This window comes from Enoplosus armatus, chromosome 11 (genome assembly GCF_043641665.1).
Source record: "Enoplosus armatus isolate fEnoArm2 chromosome 11, fEnoArm2.hap1, whole genome shotgun sequence".
NCBI lineage: Eukaryota > Metazoa > Chordata > Actinopteri > Centrarchiformes > Enoplosidae > Enoplosus > Enoplosus armatus.
In genome coordinates this window covers 19,322,559-19,341,975 of record NC_092190.1, presented here as the reverse complement: position 1 = coordinate 19,341,975, position 19,417 = coordinate 19,322,559, and the positions used below count along the sequence as shown (strand labels likewise).

General features: G+C 42.6%; 1 protein-coding gene across 2 annotated transcripts in view; it reads right to left on the bottom strand.

The window, feature by feature from the left end:
* Positions 1–19,417, bottom strand: part of LOC139292000 (neuropilin-2-like) — an 86,183-nt gene that overhangs the window by 25,997 nt on the left and 40,769 nt on the right. For both annotated transcript variants that reach the window (XM_070914105.1, XM_070914104.1), the window contains exons 8-11: positions 12,844–12,988; positions 8,629–8,804; positions 8,132–8,305; positions 6,571–6,715 (exon numbers count right to left, since the gene is read on the bottom strand). In XM_070914105.1, the coding sequence (XP_070770206.1) occupies positions 6,571–6,715; positions 8,132–8,305; positions 8,629–8,804; positions 12,844–12,988 (640 nt within the window). The remainder of the gene's footprint in view (positions 1–6,570; positions 6,716–8,131; positions 8,306–8,628; positions 8,805–12,843; positions 12,989–19,417) is intronic.

The window sequence follows — 19,417 nt, the reverse complement described above, 5'->3', positions numbered from 1 at the left end:
TGACTTTCAGGCACTTGACAACGTCTTTGTAACACGTCCCATTGCAAACGTGGCCTATTTGTTGGAACAAATAAGTCAGGAGCAGTGCTGCCGAGCACTGATCCCCTCTGCAGTGGTGGGCAAGGGAATGTGCTGTTGGTGTCCTGTAAAAACCCCTAACAGGTACCCCTGTAGGAACTAAGACTTTAAAAACAGAGTCAGTTTCCATTTTTACAATCCTGTGTTTGGAAATTGTACAATACCCGATCTGTGGCTCGGCTTGGCTGTGCAGTCGTGACACATTTACTGCTGGTGGGAGATAATATTAGCTTTCAAAAACTATAAAGTAAAGGTAGCGCTGGCAACAGGTGTTGCATTGGATTCGAAAGGTTGCGACAGGTGAGGGATAAATTATAAAAGAAAGATGGGTCCATAGAAACAATGTGAGAAGAGCGAGAGCAAAAGGGAGAGAGGGAAACAAGTCCATGAAGGGGAATGAGGTCAGGGGAAAAGGGAAGGTGAGGACGTAGGATAGATGGAGTGTCTATGTGTGTGGTGGGGTGTTACAAGAGCCTTGGAAGGAGACGGGAGTCATTAAATTCTTCTGATGGGGAGGGAGTCAAAGGGGTGGAGACGGAGGGGGTACTGCAGAAGCCACAAACATTTGCACACTCTACCTCCCTCTCTAACATTATTTTCCATTCCTGTCCATACAGTTTATAAAAGAGCAGGTCAGGTCTGTGTGTATGAACTAAAAGTCTTATCTTTTGATTAGTGAAGTAAGCCACTCTGTTGCTACCCAGCAATTCATTATGGTTATCTATCAGTTCATTTTAAATAACTTTGTTTACAATATTAATTAAAAATGAAACAGTTATTAATAATAATGATTTAATAATATGTCTACGCATTGCTTGCTCTTTGAATACTATTATTTCTACTTACTACCAGTACAAAACTATTTGCTAGGATATATAACCACATTTACAGCCTACTTCTGTGCAAAGTCATAAATGCATTAATTACCTTTTATTATATTTTGCAATCTGGTTGTTGTCTTTACTGGTGAATGTAGTGTTTTTATAATCTCATTACTGTACTGTCTGCGGTGGGAGGAGGAGTGGCTGGGGAGAGATGAGTGGGTGTAAGTGAGTACAAATCCTACCAATCACATGAAAGTATCTGGATCGGAGCCACGGCTCACATGTGAAAGCGATCAGCAATCTTGGACCTGGAAAACAGACACACACACACACACACACACACACTTGGCTAAACCTGAACGACTGGCTGGAAACCTGGAACAGCGGAACACCTCTGCAATGTTCTAGAACAAGAACTCTAAACAACATTCCCTCCAGGGTGCCACTGTAACTATGGAAGTGTGTGGGTGTGTGTGTGTGTGTGTGTGTGTTTTCCACATCCAACATCATCAGCATGTGAAAGACAGACACGGTGAAGGTTCTTGGCTATCAGTCATCTAGCATATTACAAACTCACTATTATTGTAACCCTTATTTATCCTTCCTACGTGGACATTTGACCCAGTAGGCTTCTCCAACAACACACATTCATCACATTCATAAACGTCTACGTTCACACTTACGTGCAAACGCCTCTTTTCTTGGACTGGACGCTGTTTGAGAGTAGCTGTTGAGGTATTTCCCCTGTTCATCCAGAGATTCAAACGGACACACGCCAACCTCTTTGCTATAACTGGCCTTACTTCACACACTAGATGTTTTAGTGAGAGGCAACTGAAAGCATCAGCCTGAATGATGCAGTCTACCAAATGCAGCGCCCCTATTTGGCTAATCATTGTGATTTCGTCGGAGCACAGACGTAAGAAGCATCATTTCTGTCAGAATGTGGCTGGCAGTGTCTAACGTTTCGTGACAAGTGAAGATCCATGATCCAAAGAGCAGCAACAGCAGCAGATGAATGAAGACAAAGCTGTTATTAGCCACTCTGAGACACCGGACACAAAGCCGCTTTCTCTCTCTGTCTGTGTATTTCAGTGTCCCTCTGTTATTTTCCCCTAGTACCCCACCCATAGCACCGCAGTTTTCAATGGAGATGAGAACCTAAGCATGTATTTACACAACTAAGAACAAACCTTTGTCTTCATGCCAAACAGGTGGTGTGTGTGTGTGTGTGTGTGTGTACATATGTGCCTGCCTGCCTGGCAACAAAGGTGTGGAGTGAAAGAGATGAGAGCCTAGCAGATGTTCTGATAGCTCAGTCATTTAAAACATGAACAAAACTGGCAGCTTGGCAGCTCTCAGTTCACATCCAATAGTCGGGGTTACAAGACCTAAATTACATGTTGCCTCCACAGCTAGCGTGAATGATCAGAATGAGTTCTGCAATAATATTCTGGCTTTTGTTTCTGTTTTCGCAATGAGGGTTTGGCGCAATAATGAGATGCTAAACCACATTATTGTGTGCCCCCTAAGAACCCTGTATCCGTAATTTTGGATTTCTTCATTGTAATTGGGTGCTGAGATTGTCTCTCGCATGTGAGGAAATTGTTTTACAACCCCGGAGCCAGGTCAATGCGCTTCATTGTAAAATATAAAAACAATACAGGGGCAGTAATGGAAAAGCAATTTCTTTGTGAGTTTGCTAAAGCTGATGTTTAGAGGATATGAGGTTTGTGACTGACATCATATTGTCTTTGTCTCTACTTTTGAACAATGAATTAACTCGTCTTAAAGCAAAACAACATGCTGTCCAAATCAGTCATTTGGAATGCTAAATATGGACTGCAACGATTAGTCAAAAATCAATGCCAATGTCAAACATTTGCTGGTTCCAGCTTCCTAAATGTGAGGATTTGCTGCTTTTCTTTGTCATTTATGATAGTAAACGAAGGGTTTTTGGGTTTTGGACTGTTGTTTGGACAAAAGAAGCAATCTGAAGACGTCACTTGGGATTCTGGGAAATTGTGATGAGCATTTTCCACATTTTTAATCGTGAAAATAATCGTTAATTTTAGCCCCTAGTTAATTATATTATATACATATCATACATACATGTAAAACATTTTAAACAGGTCCGGGTTTGTTATTTAAGTCAACATGGAACAGAGGTCTGAAACCAACAGCTGAATAGTAGAAAGGCCGCTCTGATTGCTGCATCCACTGCTGGCTGGCCTGTGTGTGTGTGTGTGTGTGTGTGTTTGTGGGTGTGTCAGCGAACATGTGATTGCCTTACACTGCTGATGTCTGCTTTTATTTATTCATCGATTCATTAATTCACCCCTTTACTTCCTGAGCAGTGCTGAGGCAGGCGGGGCTGTGGCCCGACTGCACGCTGAAGCTCTTGGAAACAAAAGGAACTCCTGCAATTCCAATTTTTAAAGGGAGGAAGGACGTCCCTTTTTATGCGAGGTAACCTCATGGATAGCATGCTTGGTCAATAGAATAATAAGGTCTTGAACTATTTTGAATGCTGTTAGAGAAATGGAAAGGAAGGCGACCTCATAGGAGTTCATCTGAGCGGAGATGGAAAGGTGCTGTTAGGACTTTTCCTGTATGACTTTACTTTATCTTCCTTCCTATCTGTAGCCCTGTGTGTGTGTGTGTGTGTGTGTGTGTGTGTGTGTGTGTGTGTGTGTGTGTGTGTGTGTGTGTCTGAATTTATAGAAGAGGTCCACTAGAGTTGAACGTGTGTGCGTTTTTGTGTGCTTGTGACTTATGTATAAACAGCTATGTTCAGTGGACTGAAGCTGATGCACTCTGTTGAATATTTTATCTCTCGTTACAACTCAACACACACACACACACACACACACTCACACAAGCGAGAGGAGAAACAAAGCCTACTTTAAGTCAGATGTGCTTTTCAGTTTTATTGTTTTCATTTATAGCTCTAGCAAAATGATTGCGACTTCATGACTGGTGAGATCATGTGTTTTTCAGTGTTATTATCCTAACGTCACTTAACGCGTCGACAATTAAAAACCAGACAAAGTGAAATTCAACAGAATCAACTTGCTCTAAGCCATTAAGATGTAGGATTATCTTGGTGTGTGATTGTGTGTGGTACTTAGGATGGTAGCAGGAGCAGTTGCTGTGGTGTTCATGTAAAGCGGGAATGGCCTGTTATCATGTCTACTGCACAGATTACATCCAGAAGGCAAACATCTGGCACGCAGACATAGGCAGCCAGACCAGCAGACAATCGCTGAAACTGCAATAGCCAAGAGGTTGATCCGTACGGTGATCATGGAGATGATGGCTGCAGATATGACGTGCATAATGTCAGCAATGTGTACTGGCAGGATAAAACACTGCCGGTGCAATCACATAGGTTGCAGTCAGCATGATTGGACATGTCACATTTATCTCCGTTAGAGAGAAACCCTTTGCTGCCATTCATGATATACCACTTGTACATGCTAGAAATTCAGTCCAGTACAAAGCTTTATTATTTTTTAAGTCAAGGTTTCTCTGTGTTGGGTTTTTATATCAGCGTGTGCATATTTAACACTTGGCTTACTGCCAGTCACCTGAAACTCAAAATGATAAAAGGAAAATTTCTACCGGGAAAAAACTCCTATACATGCCACCTCTTATGTCCTCTCATTAAGGATGCCATTAACTGGGGGAGGAGTTAAATTAGAGCTAAATTGAATTGGAAAAACCGTAAAATGGACAGAAGTAAATAGGCAATTATTGCATATAGTACAGTAAGCCTGATGATGGATGAAAACACATTGTTCAAGGGTTTCCCTAGATTTTCAGTTTTTCCACTGAGTGCTTTATCGTTCTATTATATGTATTATAATACATAACCCTCCATGTAATCTCTATGGTAATCACAGTACTCACTTCTCCTACAAAGTAAAATCTTTCCCTGATGTAAACTGTTGATTTAAATCAGACCTGTTATTTATGACTGGATTTTATTTTATTTAACTTCAGTCATGGTAACCTGTTAAAACCTGTGTGAACAGTGGAGGATGCCCCTTCTCTCCCCATCATCACTAACCTCTTGGCTAGTCCTGACACATCTAGGATATATTGTTCCCTTTGGACTCTCTCTCTCTCTCTCTCTCTCTCACCCCCCCACACACACACACACACACACACACACACACACACACACACACACACAAAGTTCAGAAATACAGAATCCTAGCAGCAGGCCATCGGTTGTAGCCCACTTCATGTCCACTGGGATCAGGTACGTGTCGTTTCCTGTTCTTGTCTTCACCTTTCACATGTCACATGTGACTAAAGTAGTAAGATCTGATGGCACATCAGAGAAGAGAGGAGAGGAGGAGAGGAGAGGAGGAGAGGAGGAGGAAGCTGGCCATAACAGAAGCTTTTAAAGTGCCATTTGTGACTAAATACAGATGTCTGGTGAAGAACACCTTTAAGCAGAGTACAATTATTGTTTTTAGGTGCGTCATTATTGAGACTGTATCTGGGCTCTGAGTTCTTCATGAAAAATATCACAACTTCAGAGATAAAGTCTACGTTGCTGCCGAATGTATGCAGCACATCATTGTTGCTCAAGCTATGTAACACATGTGGGGAGATTTGTACAATGGCCTGCTTTATTGTTGAAGTTATTGTACAGCTGAGAATAATTTGCTTGCCCCCGCTAACAAGCTCCATACAATACAGTAACATATTGTAATAAATTATACTCGCACAGCTCAATAAAGCAACATATAGACTAATGGTCTGCATTCATCACTCTTTACACTAAATCATCACTCTTTATAAACAAAACCAAACCTTGAGTGGAGAAATTAAATGAGGTGGAACATAGTGAAAAAGAAAAGTGTAGATCAGAATAGATCATGGATTGATCATGGATACCAACGTTCAGCAGACAATGTACCGCACCTAATCCTTCACTACACACTAGCTACATGTTATTAACATAATAGGCTGTGAACACAATATAGTACACAGCTGGCCACATTAGTAAAAGTCCCATGACCTAGACATGTTAATCCCTGTCCAGACATGCTGCAGTACCTCCTATAGAGCAAGATGATTAACAACCACTATACAGAATGCACATGAGTAAGTATGTGCACACGCACATACACTCGAATACACATATATACATACACTATCCACAAAGCCACACATACTAAAGAAAGACAACACACAATCAAAATGCTCAAACGCAGATCCAACAACGCGCACAGACTAATTAGAGACGTCAGAGAGATTAATGGTGTGATTTACACAGGACATTTCAGTCACTAATGTGATGTTTGTAATTATGTTTATGGATCATGTAATATACATGTATGTTGAAGTATCATAATGATGATATATGTATGCTTGCTCTTGATCACAGCTGATGGATAATTTGTCTTAATAGTACTTTTTCAAGGCTGTGTGGTATTTTATCTGTGGGCCATAAACTCTTATATGAACAAGTGTGTTTGTGTATTTATCTGTGTGCACAAATGTACATTCCTGCAGTTGTGAGTTCATCTGCATACATAAACAGTGTGTGTGTGTGTGTGTGTGTGTGTGGGTTGCATGTGCACGTTCCTCTCTGGAAGTGTGTGTGTGTGCAGCCTTCTGTTATCTTACTCATGCACGTGTGTGTTCTTACCAGGCAGGTCACAGCCAAGGACCTCCATCCTCATGCCGATCCCAGCGGGCGACCACCGCTCCGGGAAGACTCTGATGTACTGGGCCACTATCTCATCAAACCTCCGCACCTCTGGAGTATCGTAGTGGCCGTTCCCCTCGAAAATCTAAGCGGAGGCAAAAGGCATGTTGAGAGTGTTGTTATTCGTGTTCGGAGAGTTGTTAGAGAGCGCTTTACTATTTTCATTTTACAACAAGGAAAAAGGAAGAATCAAATTCCCCTCCAGTATAAACGATGTTTTCCTGCCAATTTTGACAGTCCTAAGTTCCATTTGTGCACTCAACAGGAAAATATGGCAAAGTTTCTGTGGCCTGCTCCACTGATGACAGCTGCTTTTTTGACTGTAGCTCATGATCACAATAAGATCCAACTGTGTCCGCCCAGTGCTGATTTAAAGGGAAATGTGTTACAAGTGTCATTGCTTGTCATAGAGTTTATCTTAAAGCCAAAGCTGTCTGAGACGTGTCTAAGACATGAAATGATGAGTGATAAGCTTTACTCCATGTTTGTTTGATATATGTGGCATCTGTCAGAGTGGGTCCACTGATACATTGTTCTGTAGTGAAGACAGCATCGAGGATGAGTATCCTGAAACAATAAGATGTAAAAGCTGCAGAGGTAGTTAAATTTGTCATTTCGCCACTCTGCCGTTCACTTCTAATTGAAAAACAATAGCAAAATGGAGAGGCTGTCTCTCCAAAGTCATATAACACTTCTAATCAGCATTGTTTCCAAGCACAGTATGACACGTGTCATAAAAATAACAACAGAGACTGTGTTTCCTTTGATTGTCAAGTAATTTTTTGAGGCGGCTTGCTGCAGCCTCTGGCAAAAAAAGATTTATTACAAGCTGAAAACTGAAGAGACTGCACCGATCCTCTCAAAATGTGGGCTGTGAAAGTTGTAATATTGGTTTCATTAATTGAATTGTATCTTCTGTCTTCCCCATTTCTGTAACTTTAAAATGCGTATGATGAATTTCCCAGGATGCTCATTTAAAAAGACAGGCAGATGAGAGAGAACAGGGTTTTAGCATCAGGAGAAAAGCCAGCCACTCAGTAGTACTATTAAAGCATTTTAAGACAGAGTCTCTGAAAGGAGAACAGAGTTTAAAGTGCCCTGTCTCACTGTGCGTTAGACAGCCAGCAGTGTTGAGTGGCGATGCAGGAAAGACATTTTTAATTAACACCCATGAGAGACAAATAGAGGAACGAGAGGATGAGACACAGAGAGTACAGAGGACTTAGAGAGAGGCAGTAGCAGGGAGAATGAGGAGTGAGGTGATTAAATTAAATTATTATCAGAGCTGAGGCTGTAATAAAAAAAAAAGAAATCCTGAAAATGACAAAGCTGAGAGAGAGACAGGTGTAGAGAGGGATGTAAAGAGAGGGACTGAGTTGAAAGACACCTATAAATAAACTACAAATGAGGGAGAACTGACAGTGACAATAAGAGAGAGAAGAGTACATATGTATGTGTCAGACAGACAGAGATTAGATGTGTGTGTGTTCCCCTCCTTTACCTTAGCGAACCCTGTCTTGCTGTCAGTGATGTAAGTCCAGTCTTTGCCAGTCAAGCTGTGGGCCAGTTTGTACTTCCTGACAAACGCTCTGTTCTCAGCACTGGTACTGCCCTCCAGCCCTCTTGCACCCTGGGTAATAATGCCACGCACCATCTTGGGCACACCAAGGTCCGCCTGCAACACAGACAAGCATATAACTATCGTTGTAAGATCACTCTGTTCTTCAATAGTGATTCCAGTGATTTTGTGGTGCTCTAGTAATGATGGTTGTTGTTTGGAGTTTGTTCTATTAGTCTTTGTTTTGATGGGATGACGCATTTTGGACACAGTTTAGTTCCAGAGACTTCTCCCCATAGAGAACGGAGAATATTGGAAATAAAAAGCAGAACCAGTGACAATGGCTGCATGTTACATGGAAAAGGGGCAAAAAGATGCTGACTGAGATATAAAGAGGCTCCAACAACATTTACTTTATGGGGAAGTAAAATGAAACCCACCTGTAGCCACTCTTCTCCAGCTATGGGCTGTGTCGGGTTGGGAAACCAGCCTGACCGACTGGCCACCAGCCTGGCTGCCCCCATGGAGCCGTGGATGTCCCTCATGGACGACGCAGAGATCTGGGAGTCGGGTAGCAGCCCAGACAACATGCCCTGCAGCTCTGAGCAGGGTGCATCTGGACAGAAGACAGAGAGAGAGAAGGGATTAAGAATACTTTATGTTACTGCTGGGCATTTTCTAAAGCATTAAGTAAAAGTGGGAAAGCTGGTCATTTTTCTATTAAAATCAGCTCTCAGCCAGAATGTTGATACTTTTAGTTTTGTTTTTCAAAGAACCGCAGTGTAACACAGTTGAAAGCAGAAAACTTTCCTCTCTTTCTTAGTGTTTCAAAGATCAGTACAGCATCCAAGAACTGATAGTCAGCTGCCAAAAAGCATTGCATTCATGAGTTGTCTGAAAACCAAACCCACAGGACAAACAACAAGAAAACTTAACCGATGTGAAAAGGATACTATGAGTCGATCAGTTTTTTGCATTACAGTAAAAGGTTGATGTTTGTTTGCCTTTGTTGAGTGAACCAACATTTTTTTTCCAAAATGGTCTCTGGATACAACTCCATTACCACACAGTAATAAAATAAAATTGACCAAAAAGTTAACTAAATATTTACTGTGATGGATTTTATATCTCAAGTCTATGAAATGAAAATGTGAAATGACATAAGAGGGTGTCAGGAAGGTAGACATTCAATTGAAAAACTGCTTTGGAAATGGTCAGGAGTGAAATTCAAAGTAATTTGAAGTTAACTGGCATATACACGCTATTATTATTTGCCTTTAAAGGCTATTGGATTTTCACTAAATGTAAGGACACAGTCTAAAATGTTAACTTTTCTGTTCTCTAAATCCAGTCTCGGCTAAATGAGGTTGCTGCATTGCTAAACATCTTATGAATCAAAAACTCTTCATGAATGAATGTGACTTAGAGGTCAGAAATAATTTGGTGTCACCGCTTGATCTTAACTTGGAGCAAAACTTGTGTGCGATTGTGACATGAATTGTTAAAACAGCGACTGGTGTGTTGCACTCCGCTGCTTTTCATCAACCCGTTTCATTATTTTTCTTTCCTGCGGCTGCAAAGTTGATGCATAACTTTAACAAAGATACCAAAGGGGATTGTTCGTGGGGAATTGAGCCAGAGAACTCCCAAATGGAGGAACTAAATGAAAGCATGTTGCAGATCAAAGTGATGCTGTTTATTACACTGACAAATGTGTTTTAGTCTAACAAGCATCAGTATGTGTTATTGCCATGAATAATGACAAAAAGAAAAGGCAAGAAAACAAAGTGACTGCCTCTATTCGAAAATGAGGGGATAAAAAGAAGAGAAGAAAAGAGAACGTGAGGGAAGTAAAGAGGAAGAGGAAGGTGAGGAAGAAAAAGAAGCGGGATAAAGGGTGAGGAAGGTGAATCGAAGGACAAGGAGGAGATAAAGAGATAGCAAAAGGTCAAACTGAAAAATGGACAGCAAGTGAATAGAAAGGGTGAGAAAGATAAAGAGAGATGCTGGTGAAAAGGAAGAGAGAGAGAGAGCAGACTGACAGTGAAGGGTGACGGTGATTGATGGTGACATTATTCGGGTCTACATGGAGATGAATGTTTAATGCTGTGACGTTTGCAGCAGCGCACCATGGTAAATAATGAATCAACAATAAACAACAACAGCTAAGCCAAGCTAGATGAGCTCCCTCAAGCTCTAAATAGAATAGAAATAGAAAACTGATTAGCCAGAAGAAAATTCTATTATTGTTTTTGTTTATTCTATGTTTCTTATTTTTTGCATCCATCTATTTGAGCATCTGCACTCCAGCAGGCTTTTTTAATACAGGAGTGCAGTGGGAGTCGCTGAGAACATCATCTCTGGAGATCACAGTGGCAGAAATAGCTAGATATCACACAGCAGCATGAAAGCCCTTAAAGCTCACGCACGCACACGCACACGCACACGCACACGCACACACACGCACACGCACACACACACACACACACACACAAAGTGATACATGCACCAGCACATAGAAGTTGAAACATACTTCCACTCACACATGCTCTGATGTTTAGCCCACACATGGGCGCGCACACACTCCCACTGCGCTTTTCCTGATAACAGGGTCGTACAAAAGCCGTAAAGTACATCATTGAGGCTCTACCTAGCCGTTACACATGCACACAGCTGCGCACACACACACACACACACACATACATATAGTTTTGCAAACACACACACTGACTACACAAGCCTGGTGAGAAAAACGATAAAGGTGCTAAAAATACATGATTGATAGGTGCTGCAGGGCTAAAATAAAATGAGATTAAGGAAGGAGAGAAGGACGGATGGAGGAACCGAACGAAGAGTTGAACGAGGCAGGGACAGGGAAGATTTAAGGGAAGGGAAGGAGAGGAGAAAATAAGAGACAGCAGGAGAAAAGTGGGAATGGAAGCTGTCAGCAGAGGAAATTGAAGGACAGAGGAAAAAGTAGAATGAGAAGGAAGAAAAAACAGAGCGACATTGAAGAGGGATGGGTAGAAAATGGGAAAAAAGGTAGAGAGAGAGACATAAAAGTGTGATTTAAGTTAATGACATGTCACTGACTGACTGCTTTATGTCTGCCTTTATAGGCCTGTGTAGGGCATTATCACATCCCCCCTGGCAGTGTGTTCGGGTGTGTGCTTGTCAATATGTCTGTGTGCAGGAAAAGCAAAAGGAAAGATACTGCATTGCTATTAGCGGGTATGTTTATAAAGTTTTCTCTGCAGGTTATGTAGACGTATCTTGCTGAAACTGTGGCATAGCAGTGTGTCTTCCCTCCGCTTACCTCTGAAGTAACAAACTCTGTCATCCTTCTCAACAAACTAGTCTGAAGCTGTCAAGACTTTGCATGTAAAGTCAGTGTTTTCCTCAGGCCCGTGATGGATTGCACACATTACGAGGCAGCAGAGATGGGCAATACACGGGGAAACAGAAATGGCCAAAAGATGTGTTGAATTGGTTCTCACTGCTGAGAGTATAGTGGGAAAAGTAGGGTGATATATAATGCAATTTCATGTGTTAAAGTAGGGTAAAAAATAGCCAATTGGTAGACAAGAACACAGGCAAGGATACCTGATGCCACATCCCTGTCTCTTTTGCCTGCTTCTCTCTCCCTCTTTCTATCACACACACACACACACACACACACACACACACTACACACAGGGACACACAAGAAGTATCATATTGTTTTGGTGTGATTGTGATTTGTGTGGGTGCTGAAATAGCCCTCCTAGATAAGAGCATATCTGTCCCTCTCAATGGCCACCACAATGGCAGCAGAGAGAGGCCCTAACCTAATAATGATACAGTGGAGCTGGGACACACACACACACACACACACACACATGCGAGCGCACACACACACACACACACACACACACACACACACACATACACACACACACACACACTTGAATGGATTGAAACTCTCTCTTACCATTTCTATAACACACAGACACACACACACACACACACATAAACACAGACAGTCTAATTAAGTTTTATCTATTTATAGTATTGAGCTGATTATACTGGTTGAAATCATGTTTGTTTGCCAGGGCTGCAGATGAAAGCTGAGAGCCTGTTACTCTCTGATGTTATCACCCACACATCACACTCTAGTATTATTCTATTAGGACTGAGTGTGTTTCTTTGTGTGTGTGTGTGTGTGTGTGTGTGTGAGTGTGAGTGTGAGTGGGAGACAGAGAGGGAGGATATGTATATGAAAGAGCGAGGGCAAGAGTGTGACTGCACAGGAGAGTGGGTGTGTTGTGAGCATGTGAAGGAAGGAGAGAGAGCTGACAGACAGGAGAGGAAAGTAAGAACAGAAGCATTGGATGGATGGATGGACAAATTAAGGATTTATTTATCATTAGGTTGTGTGAATGAAGAGGAAAATAAGAGCCTCTCCCATTTTCCTGTTCTTTTCCAGGAAATGTTTTCTAAGGCGGGTTATTTTTTGCTATGACCCACCTTCTGACCCGGTGTAAAAGCCAGTATATCACTGGCATAAAATTTGGCAAGACCACTATCGTGTTTTCATAATTTTGTGAGTCCCATGAGGAGGCAGGCCAGAAAAAGTCTGAGAAACTCTACAGAAGGAAAAGCTTCATCTTTCTTACCCGTAATCTGACAGCCGTAAAGCTCGAACCGCAGCGCAATGCCGTTCTTCCACGTCTGAGGTTTGATCCGTACGAAGCGGGCCAGGACCGGCTGTGGGATCCGATTGAGAACCACCTCCGTGGCGTCAGAGTTGGCATGGAAAACCTATAGAGAGAGAGGAACAGATGGTATTTAATGATACTACATTAATGTAGGGATTTTCTGTCTTTCCCTTGTTAACCTCTACATGAAGGGAAGTCTCAGGGTCTTCTTCAGGACGCTTCATGACAACAGAGGAGCCTGCACTGACGCAGATCCTCTTGGTCAACAGGACAAAGGATAAAGTCTGATATCGCAGACTCATAAAGCATTCAAAGTTGTTTTGCTTTGATATATGTCTGTTTACTGCAGGAAGAGTTTTCTGTGACAAAGGTGAGGACAGCGGAGTAGTCTTATTAACCCTGATGTCGTTCCTTTGGTCAGTAATTGAGATTTTAGCCGGCTGGTCAGTTGCAGCCGTCAGTAGTCCACCACTCTGGACCAGATGGGAATTTCTACAACTACTAACTATTCGATGAACTGTCCTGAAATTTTCTACAGACATTCATGGTTCCCAGATGATGTCTCCTAATTATTTTGGTGATCATCATCCATATTAGGGAAAGTTATATACAGCTATACTTTTTGTTTAGTGCTAATTAGCACAATTTAGCATGTTATATATATGTATGGTTTACACTGGACTTCACTGTTAACCTGACTCAGGCAACATAAAATTACAACAGACTAATCTCTCTCTTCTACACACACACACACACAAACACACACACACACACACACACACACACACACACACACACACTTCACAAAGGAAGAAACGAGTGCTAAGGTTTTCCAACACACTCACACACACACAATCGGAGGGCATGCAGTGTCTAATAAATCAAGGGTGTGAGTATGTGGGAGAGCATCCTCTTCTCACATCCTCTTGACTCAGCCCCTCACACACACACACGGGAAAACATAATCCTGACTCCTTCACGCACAGAGAGCAAAGAAAAACACACTCCGTCACCCCTCAATGCACAGACACACACAACATGATATTCACAAATACACTGCTTCCAGACACAACACGCACACACATCAAAGAACACACTCTGCCTTTCCACTGCCTTACGAAGTGCCCTCCGAGCTCCCACACTCCCCACCATGTGCACACACACAACACACACACAATCATTTCCTCCAAAAACACACACAAATACAGATAAAAGGGAAATTGAATGCAAGCGCACATGGCCACAAGCACTCTTTTTGTCTCTTGACACCATGACTTTATATCTCTGTCTGTCTGACAGAGTGTCATGTCTCTCTCTCTGCCTATGACTGTCATCTCGGTTGGGTTCACCACATAAAACACAGCTGGGCTTCTGCTCCTCTCCCTATCATTTCACTTTCTATCCTCCTCTCCTGTCTTTCTTTTTGACATCTCTTTCTCCGCCTCTCTCTCGCTCTCTCTCTCGCTGCCATGATGATATACTGCTGTAAATTTAAGGAAAAAACATCTTTCCTGTTGTTTCATTAGAGAACCTCAAAGGCTGTTTTCCCTCGGTGTCTCTAACACTCTTTCTATTATGTTACATCAGTGCTGAAAACACAACATAGTGTGTTTATCACAGAGAGTAGTAAACCTCATCCAACAGAGCCAAAGGCCTTGCAATTACTTGCTTGGGCACTCATTTATAGATGTTCGCTTTGTTTTAGGGGTGTGTGTGTCTGTGTTTGTGTGTAAATTCACTATTTTCCTCCTGTTTGGATTCCATTAAACAGCAGGACCCGTCAGGGGTGACAAAATACGGATGAAAGGAGTTTCTGACTTGCAGGAGCAGGAGCAGGCTACCAGGCCAGCTGGGAATTGAACCCATGACCCACTGGGGGTACGATACAAAGTCCGACCCAGTGAACTCATGCCCTTACATTGGCCTTAATACCAGAAACTGTGACCAGTTAAATGAGGGGCCTCAATGCCCCAAAAGCCTTAATGGGATTGTAGTAGCGGACTGTAATTACAAGTGTGTGCTGGTATGTGTGTGTTGGAGTGTTGGTGTTTAAAAGTGTAATTATGAAGTCTCACTCTAAGGACTTCGAGGCTGGCGGGTGCTTTCTGATTTCCCTCGGTGCACACTGAAACACTTCCTCAGCAACAGAGCCTCTGTGTGCACAGACAACCACACACACTCACACACACACACTATGTATTTGCTTTTATGTACGTTTACATCTTGAGTCATCAATCTGGTGTCCATTTTTTCTCTCCATTGTCGGCTTTGGTCGAGGTCACCAAACAGAGCTGCGACTCTATTTCAGCTTCTGCTAGACGCAAACTTTTCACTGTTACAACTGCTGTTTTACAATCTCTCAAGTAAACCGAAATCCCTTCAGTAGCAGGCTGAAAACATGATAAGAAAATACCAGCAATGGTTGCTGTCTGAGCTCACCACCACACACACTGATAATCTTTATGTGAACTGTCAAGTTGTCAAGAAATTATCTCTTGAATATTGTGAATCAATGCTAAGCTGACCGCACTGTCAAAATTTAAATATATTTTTCTATATAGTGCATATTTTACACTGCTGTGTGACTTTATGTTGAGTTTTAACCTCCCTGTTTGGTCTTATTGACCCACGTGGGAGCGACCACAGTAAGTGCAATGTGCATAACCTATTTGTTAACATGTGTTAAACAGCCATTAGTCAAAGGTAAAGCTACCTTAACTCAGGTTTGCTCTCTTTTAATTTTCAGAACATTGCTTTTTTTTGTTACGATATATCCAACAGAAGCCTCCCCTCCAGGTCCTGGCTCTGTAGTGAGGCTCCACAGTGAGGAGGTGTAAGGGGATATGTAGCGTCCCTGAGGTCTTAAACTCCTAAATTCACTGTTAACAGTCTCTTTCTAAAAGGCTTCTGCAACAATCAGCTAATGGACTACACCCGCAACCCAGCTCAGGTTGTTATGTGTGTGTGTGTGTGTGAGAGACAGAGAGAAAGGGAGACAGAGGAGGATAGAAGAGGTGGAAAGTTAAGCATCTGTTCACCCCAATGTTCATGGTGTCAGCTTGCCTCATCTCTTAACACAGGTGGAAAATTCACACACACACACACACACACACACACACACACACACACACACTCGTAGGCCAAAACAAACAAGCAAACAATACTGTTTAACCCCAATACTATAAGAGCAATTCCAAGCAAGAGAAATCCTTCCAATTCAAATGGTGCTTTCATCTCTCAGAGCAGGTCAAAGGTGACAGTCATGAAGTGAATACTGTTTTCTCCTTCATTTACACACACCCACTCTGCTGAATAATAATTAATGTGCAGGGCAGAAGGACGCATATTGTGTAGCTGCTTCTGAGTTGTAGTCAAAAGGCAACAAACCAGGTCTAACGTGTAACTACAGGATAGAAAAAGAGCATGACGAAGAATATGCCCACTGATGAGAAAGAAAAGAACAGGTGTGTGTGTGTGTGTGTGTGTGTGTGTGTGTGTGTGTGTGTGTGTGTGTGTGTGTGTGTGTGTGTGTGTGTGTGTGTGTGGCCGTGTCGTGAGCCTGCAGGGCCACAGTCAGTCAGCCAGTGAGGACCAGCGCAGACACGCTGAATTATTCAAATGTCTGTGCTGTGTGTGTTTGGTGTGTATGTGTGTGGATAGAGTTATAAAATAGTAAAACACAGCCCCTTCTCCTCTCATTTCATCACACAAGGACACACACACTTCGGGGAGGTAACCTGTTTTTGACAGCTGAATCCTGGTAAGGGTGACAGACCACAAATCTCAAAAACCAAATGACACACGGCTCAGGTCCCTTTCCTCCTTTCCTCTCTTTTCCTCTCAGCTTTTCTTCCTTCATTTGTCACAAACTCTTTTCTCCCTCTCTCCTTTGACCTCTCCCTCCCTCCTGCCTTCCCCTCACTTCGCCCGGCCCCACCCTCCTCCCACTACTCTGCCATTTTATTTAATTTCCCCTCTCCTGACATCCTTCCAGGCTGTGTTGCTGAGACCTCCGATCTATCCGGAGGGATTTGCGGTCAACACCCTTGTCTGCTATTCTCATTATTCCTCCTTTCCTCCGTGCCTTCGTTCATCCGTCCATCCCCCTTTCTTTCGCTCCGTGGTTCCCCTGTGAACACTTCTTTCCCCCCTTCTGCTTCTTTCCTTCACTCACTTGTTCCCCTATGAACCTCGCTTTTCTCCCTTTGGTTTCCACCTCTCTTCCTCCCTCTGTGCCGCTCAGTTTCTCCCCTCTCTATCAGTTCGATGCTTGACTGGTTGACCTCTTGCTTGTGTTTTCTTTCTTTCTTTCTTTCTTTCTGTATTTCTTTGCTAATTTTTTTTTCAACTTTTCTACACTTTTCTCTCATCACGATCCCTCTCCCTCCCTCTCATTCCACCCATGTCTGCCTCCTCCATCCCTCTCTCTCCATCCATCCTCCCTCCCACAGATTAAGGTGGGAATAGGAGGTTTTAGTCTTGGCCGAGGTCCAGTGTTGTAATGGCCGCAGACAGCCCTGCCTGCAGCAATTCAGGAGGGCTACGTAATGACATTTGTACCACGTCGAGCTTAAATGTACCTCTCCCAGCAAAAGGTCTCAGGCTCCTCCAGATGACGACTCAAACTGAGACAACATCATTTCTCAACTCGAGACCTCGGGTCACTGAAAATCGCTGCTTTTCTCTCGTCATGTGGGCAACTTCCCATAACCAGGCCCGCAGCCAATTTTGTGCACTGAATCATAGAACAGTTTAAGTAACACTGATAGTATCTTTTTTTTCTGTTTCTGCATAATGAAAGTTCAAATGAGCAGTCGAATGATCTGACATGACCTGATCGTCAAGGGGGGGTTATGAAAACGGCTGCTGCTGCTCAGTAAAAACAGGAACAGAGGAAAACAGAAACATTTATGAATAAAAAGAAAACAAAGAAAACTTTTCCAATAGAGAAACAGCACAGCATATTGGTTCTGCAATGATGATTTCTAATACAATCTTGTTCGCCTGGTATCCCGCCTGTGTCTTAGACTTGACATATACTTTGCCCAGCTGCTTCTTTCCCCTCTTTCTCTGGCAGACTTGAGTCAGTATCTGTCATTCGTGAGCCTGTCAGTAAAACGTAGGAACAAACGCTGTACGAATATTACTTCTCCTTCTCTCCAAAGTTAACATGTATTCCATATGACCCATCTGGTTCACAACAGGCCTTTAATGACATTATCAAATACATTACAGATGAGACAAATCATCATGATGTTGTGTGACAGTGGCCCCGCCCCTGTGGGCTGGCTCCCAGATGTTTAAAACCAGAGTGTGTGTGTGTCTGTCTGCACAGTGGCTGCTTTGTTAAGACTTACTCATCTGAGACAATTTGTTAGCATACAAGAAAGAGGTTGTAAACATGCATTTGTCCACATGCATGCATGTATTTGTGTTTTTGTTATGTAGATACATAGTTGTGTGTTAGCATGAGCACAGACGGTATGCTATGCTCATACTTTTCTTTTCTCTCCATCCATGTGGCTCCCATTAATTTTTGTCCTCCTTTAATGCCTCTTGCTCATAAAACACTAATTCAATAATTCTTCCAGATTAACACACACACTCTCTCTCTCTCACACACACACACCAAACCATCACTGCAGCCAAGCACAAAAAGTAATTTGTTCGAGCAGCATAAACTAGCCTGTCTGTTTCGTGATGACTTTCTCAGAAACGAGGGGAGGGAGGACGGCTGATGGAGTGTCGAGGGAGGGAAAAGAGGAGAGATGGAAAAGTGGAAGTGGTGGAGAGTGGAAGGATGAGGTGAATGAAGATGTGAAGGCAGTGAGTGTGTAGACAAGGAACGAGGGTTTGATGGATGAAGAGATTTTGAGGGAATTGGTGAAAGGGTGAGTGAATGAAAATGCCAGGCGAGAGATGGATGAATGAACGGACAGTTCAGAGCAGGTTCAAGAATGTAACCCTAAAGGTGTTGGGCCACCTCTATTCATGCCTTGCATAGGCAGAATGCTACTTTATCTTAAAGTAATAAATACATTCTTCTATGTGGCTTAGGTGTAAGTTCAGAAAGAGGAAATATCACATGCTTACAGCTGATCCATGCATGGAATGATCCAGGATCTGCTCTCAATTATAAGAAAACATTTCCTTGAATCATCCTGGGAATGCAGACACAGCATTTTACACACCCAAACTATAAAACACTCTGCCAAAAGAGTATTCTTTGCCATTGCCATTATTTTTTATATATATTTCTAACATAAAACCCCACACTCTCACTTACAGCCCAAAAAGTTGAAAGAGACCGATGCTGACTGGCCGTCTGATGTACGTCAGCTGAGGAGGGACATTAGGCTCCCAGATGCTGACGCCATCGTTCCATCATCAGATAAATGACCAACACTCTCGTCTTTTCTGCTCTAACTCTAGCTCTGCTTCCTCTTTCATCTCTACCTCTCTCAGGACAGAGGGAGCACCAACACACAAAGACCAACTTGTAATTTTGTAAACAGTTTATTCATACGTCCGG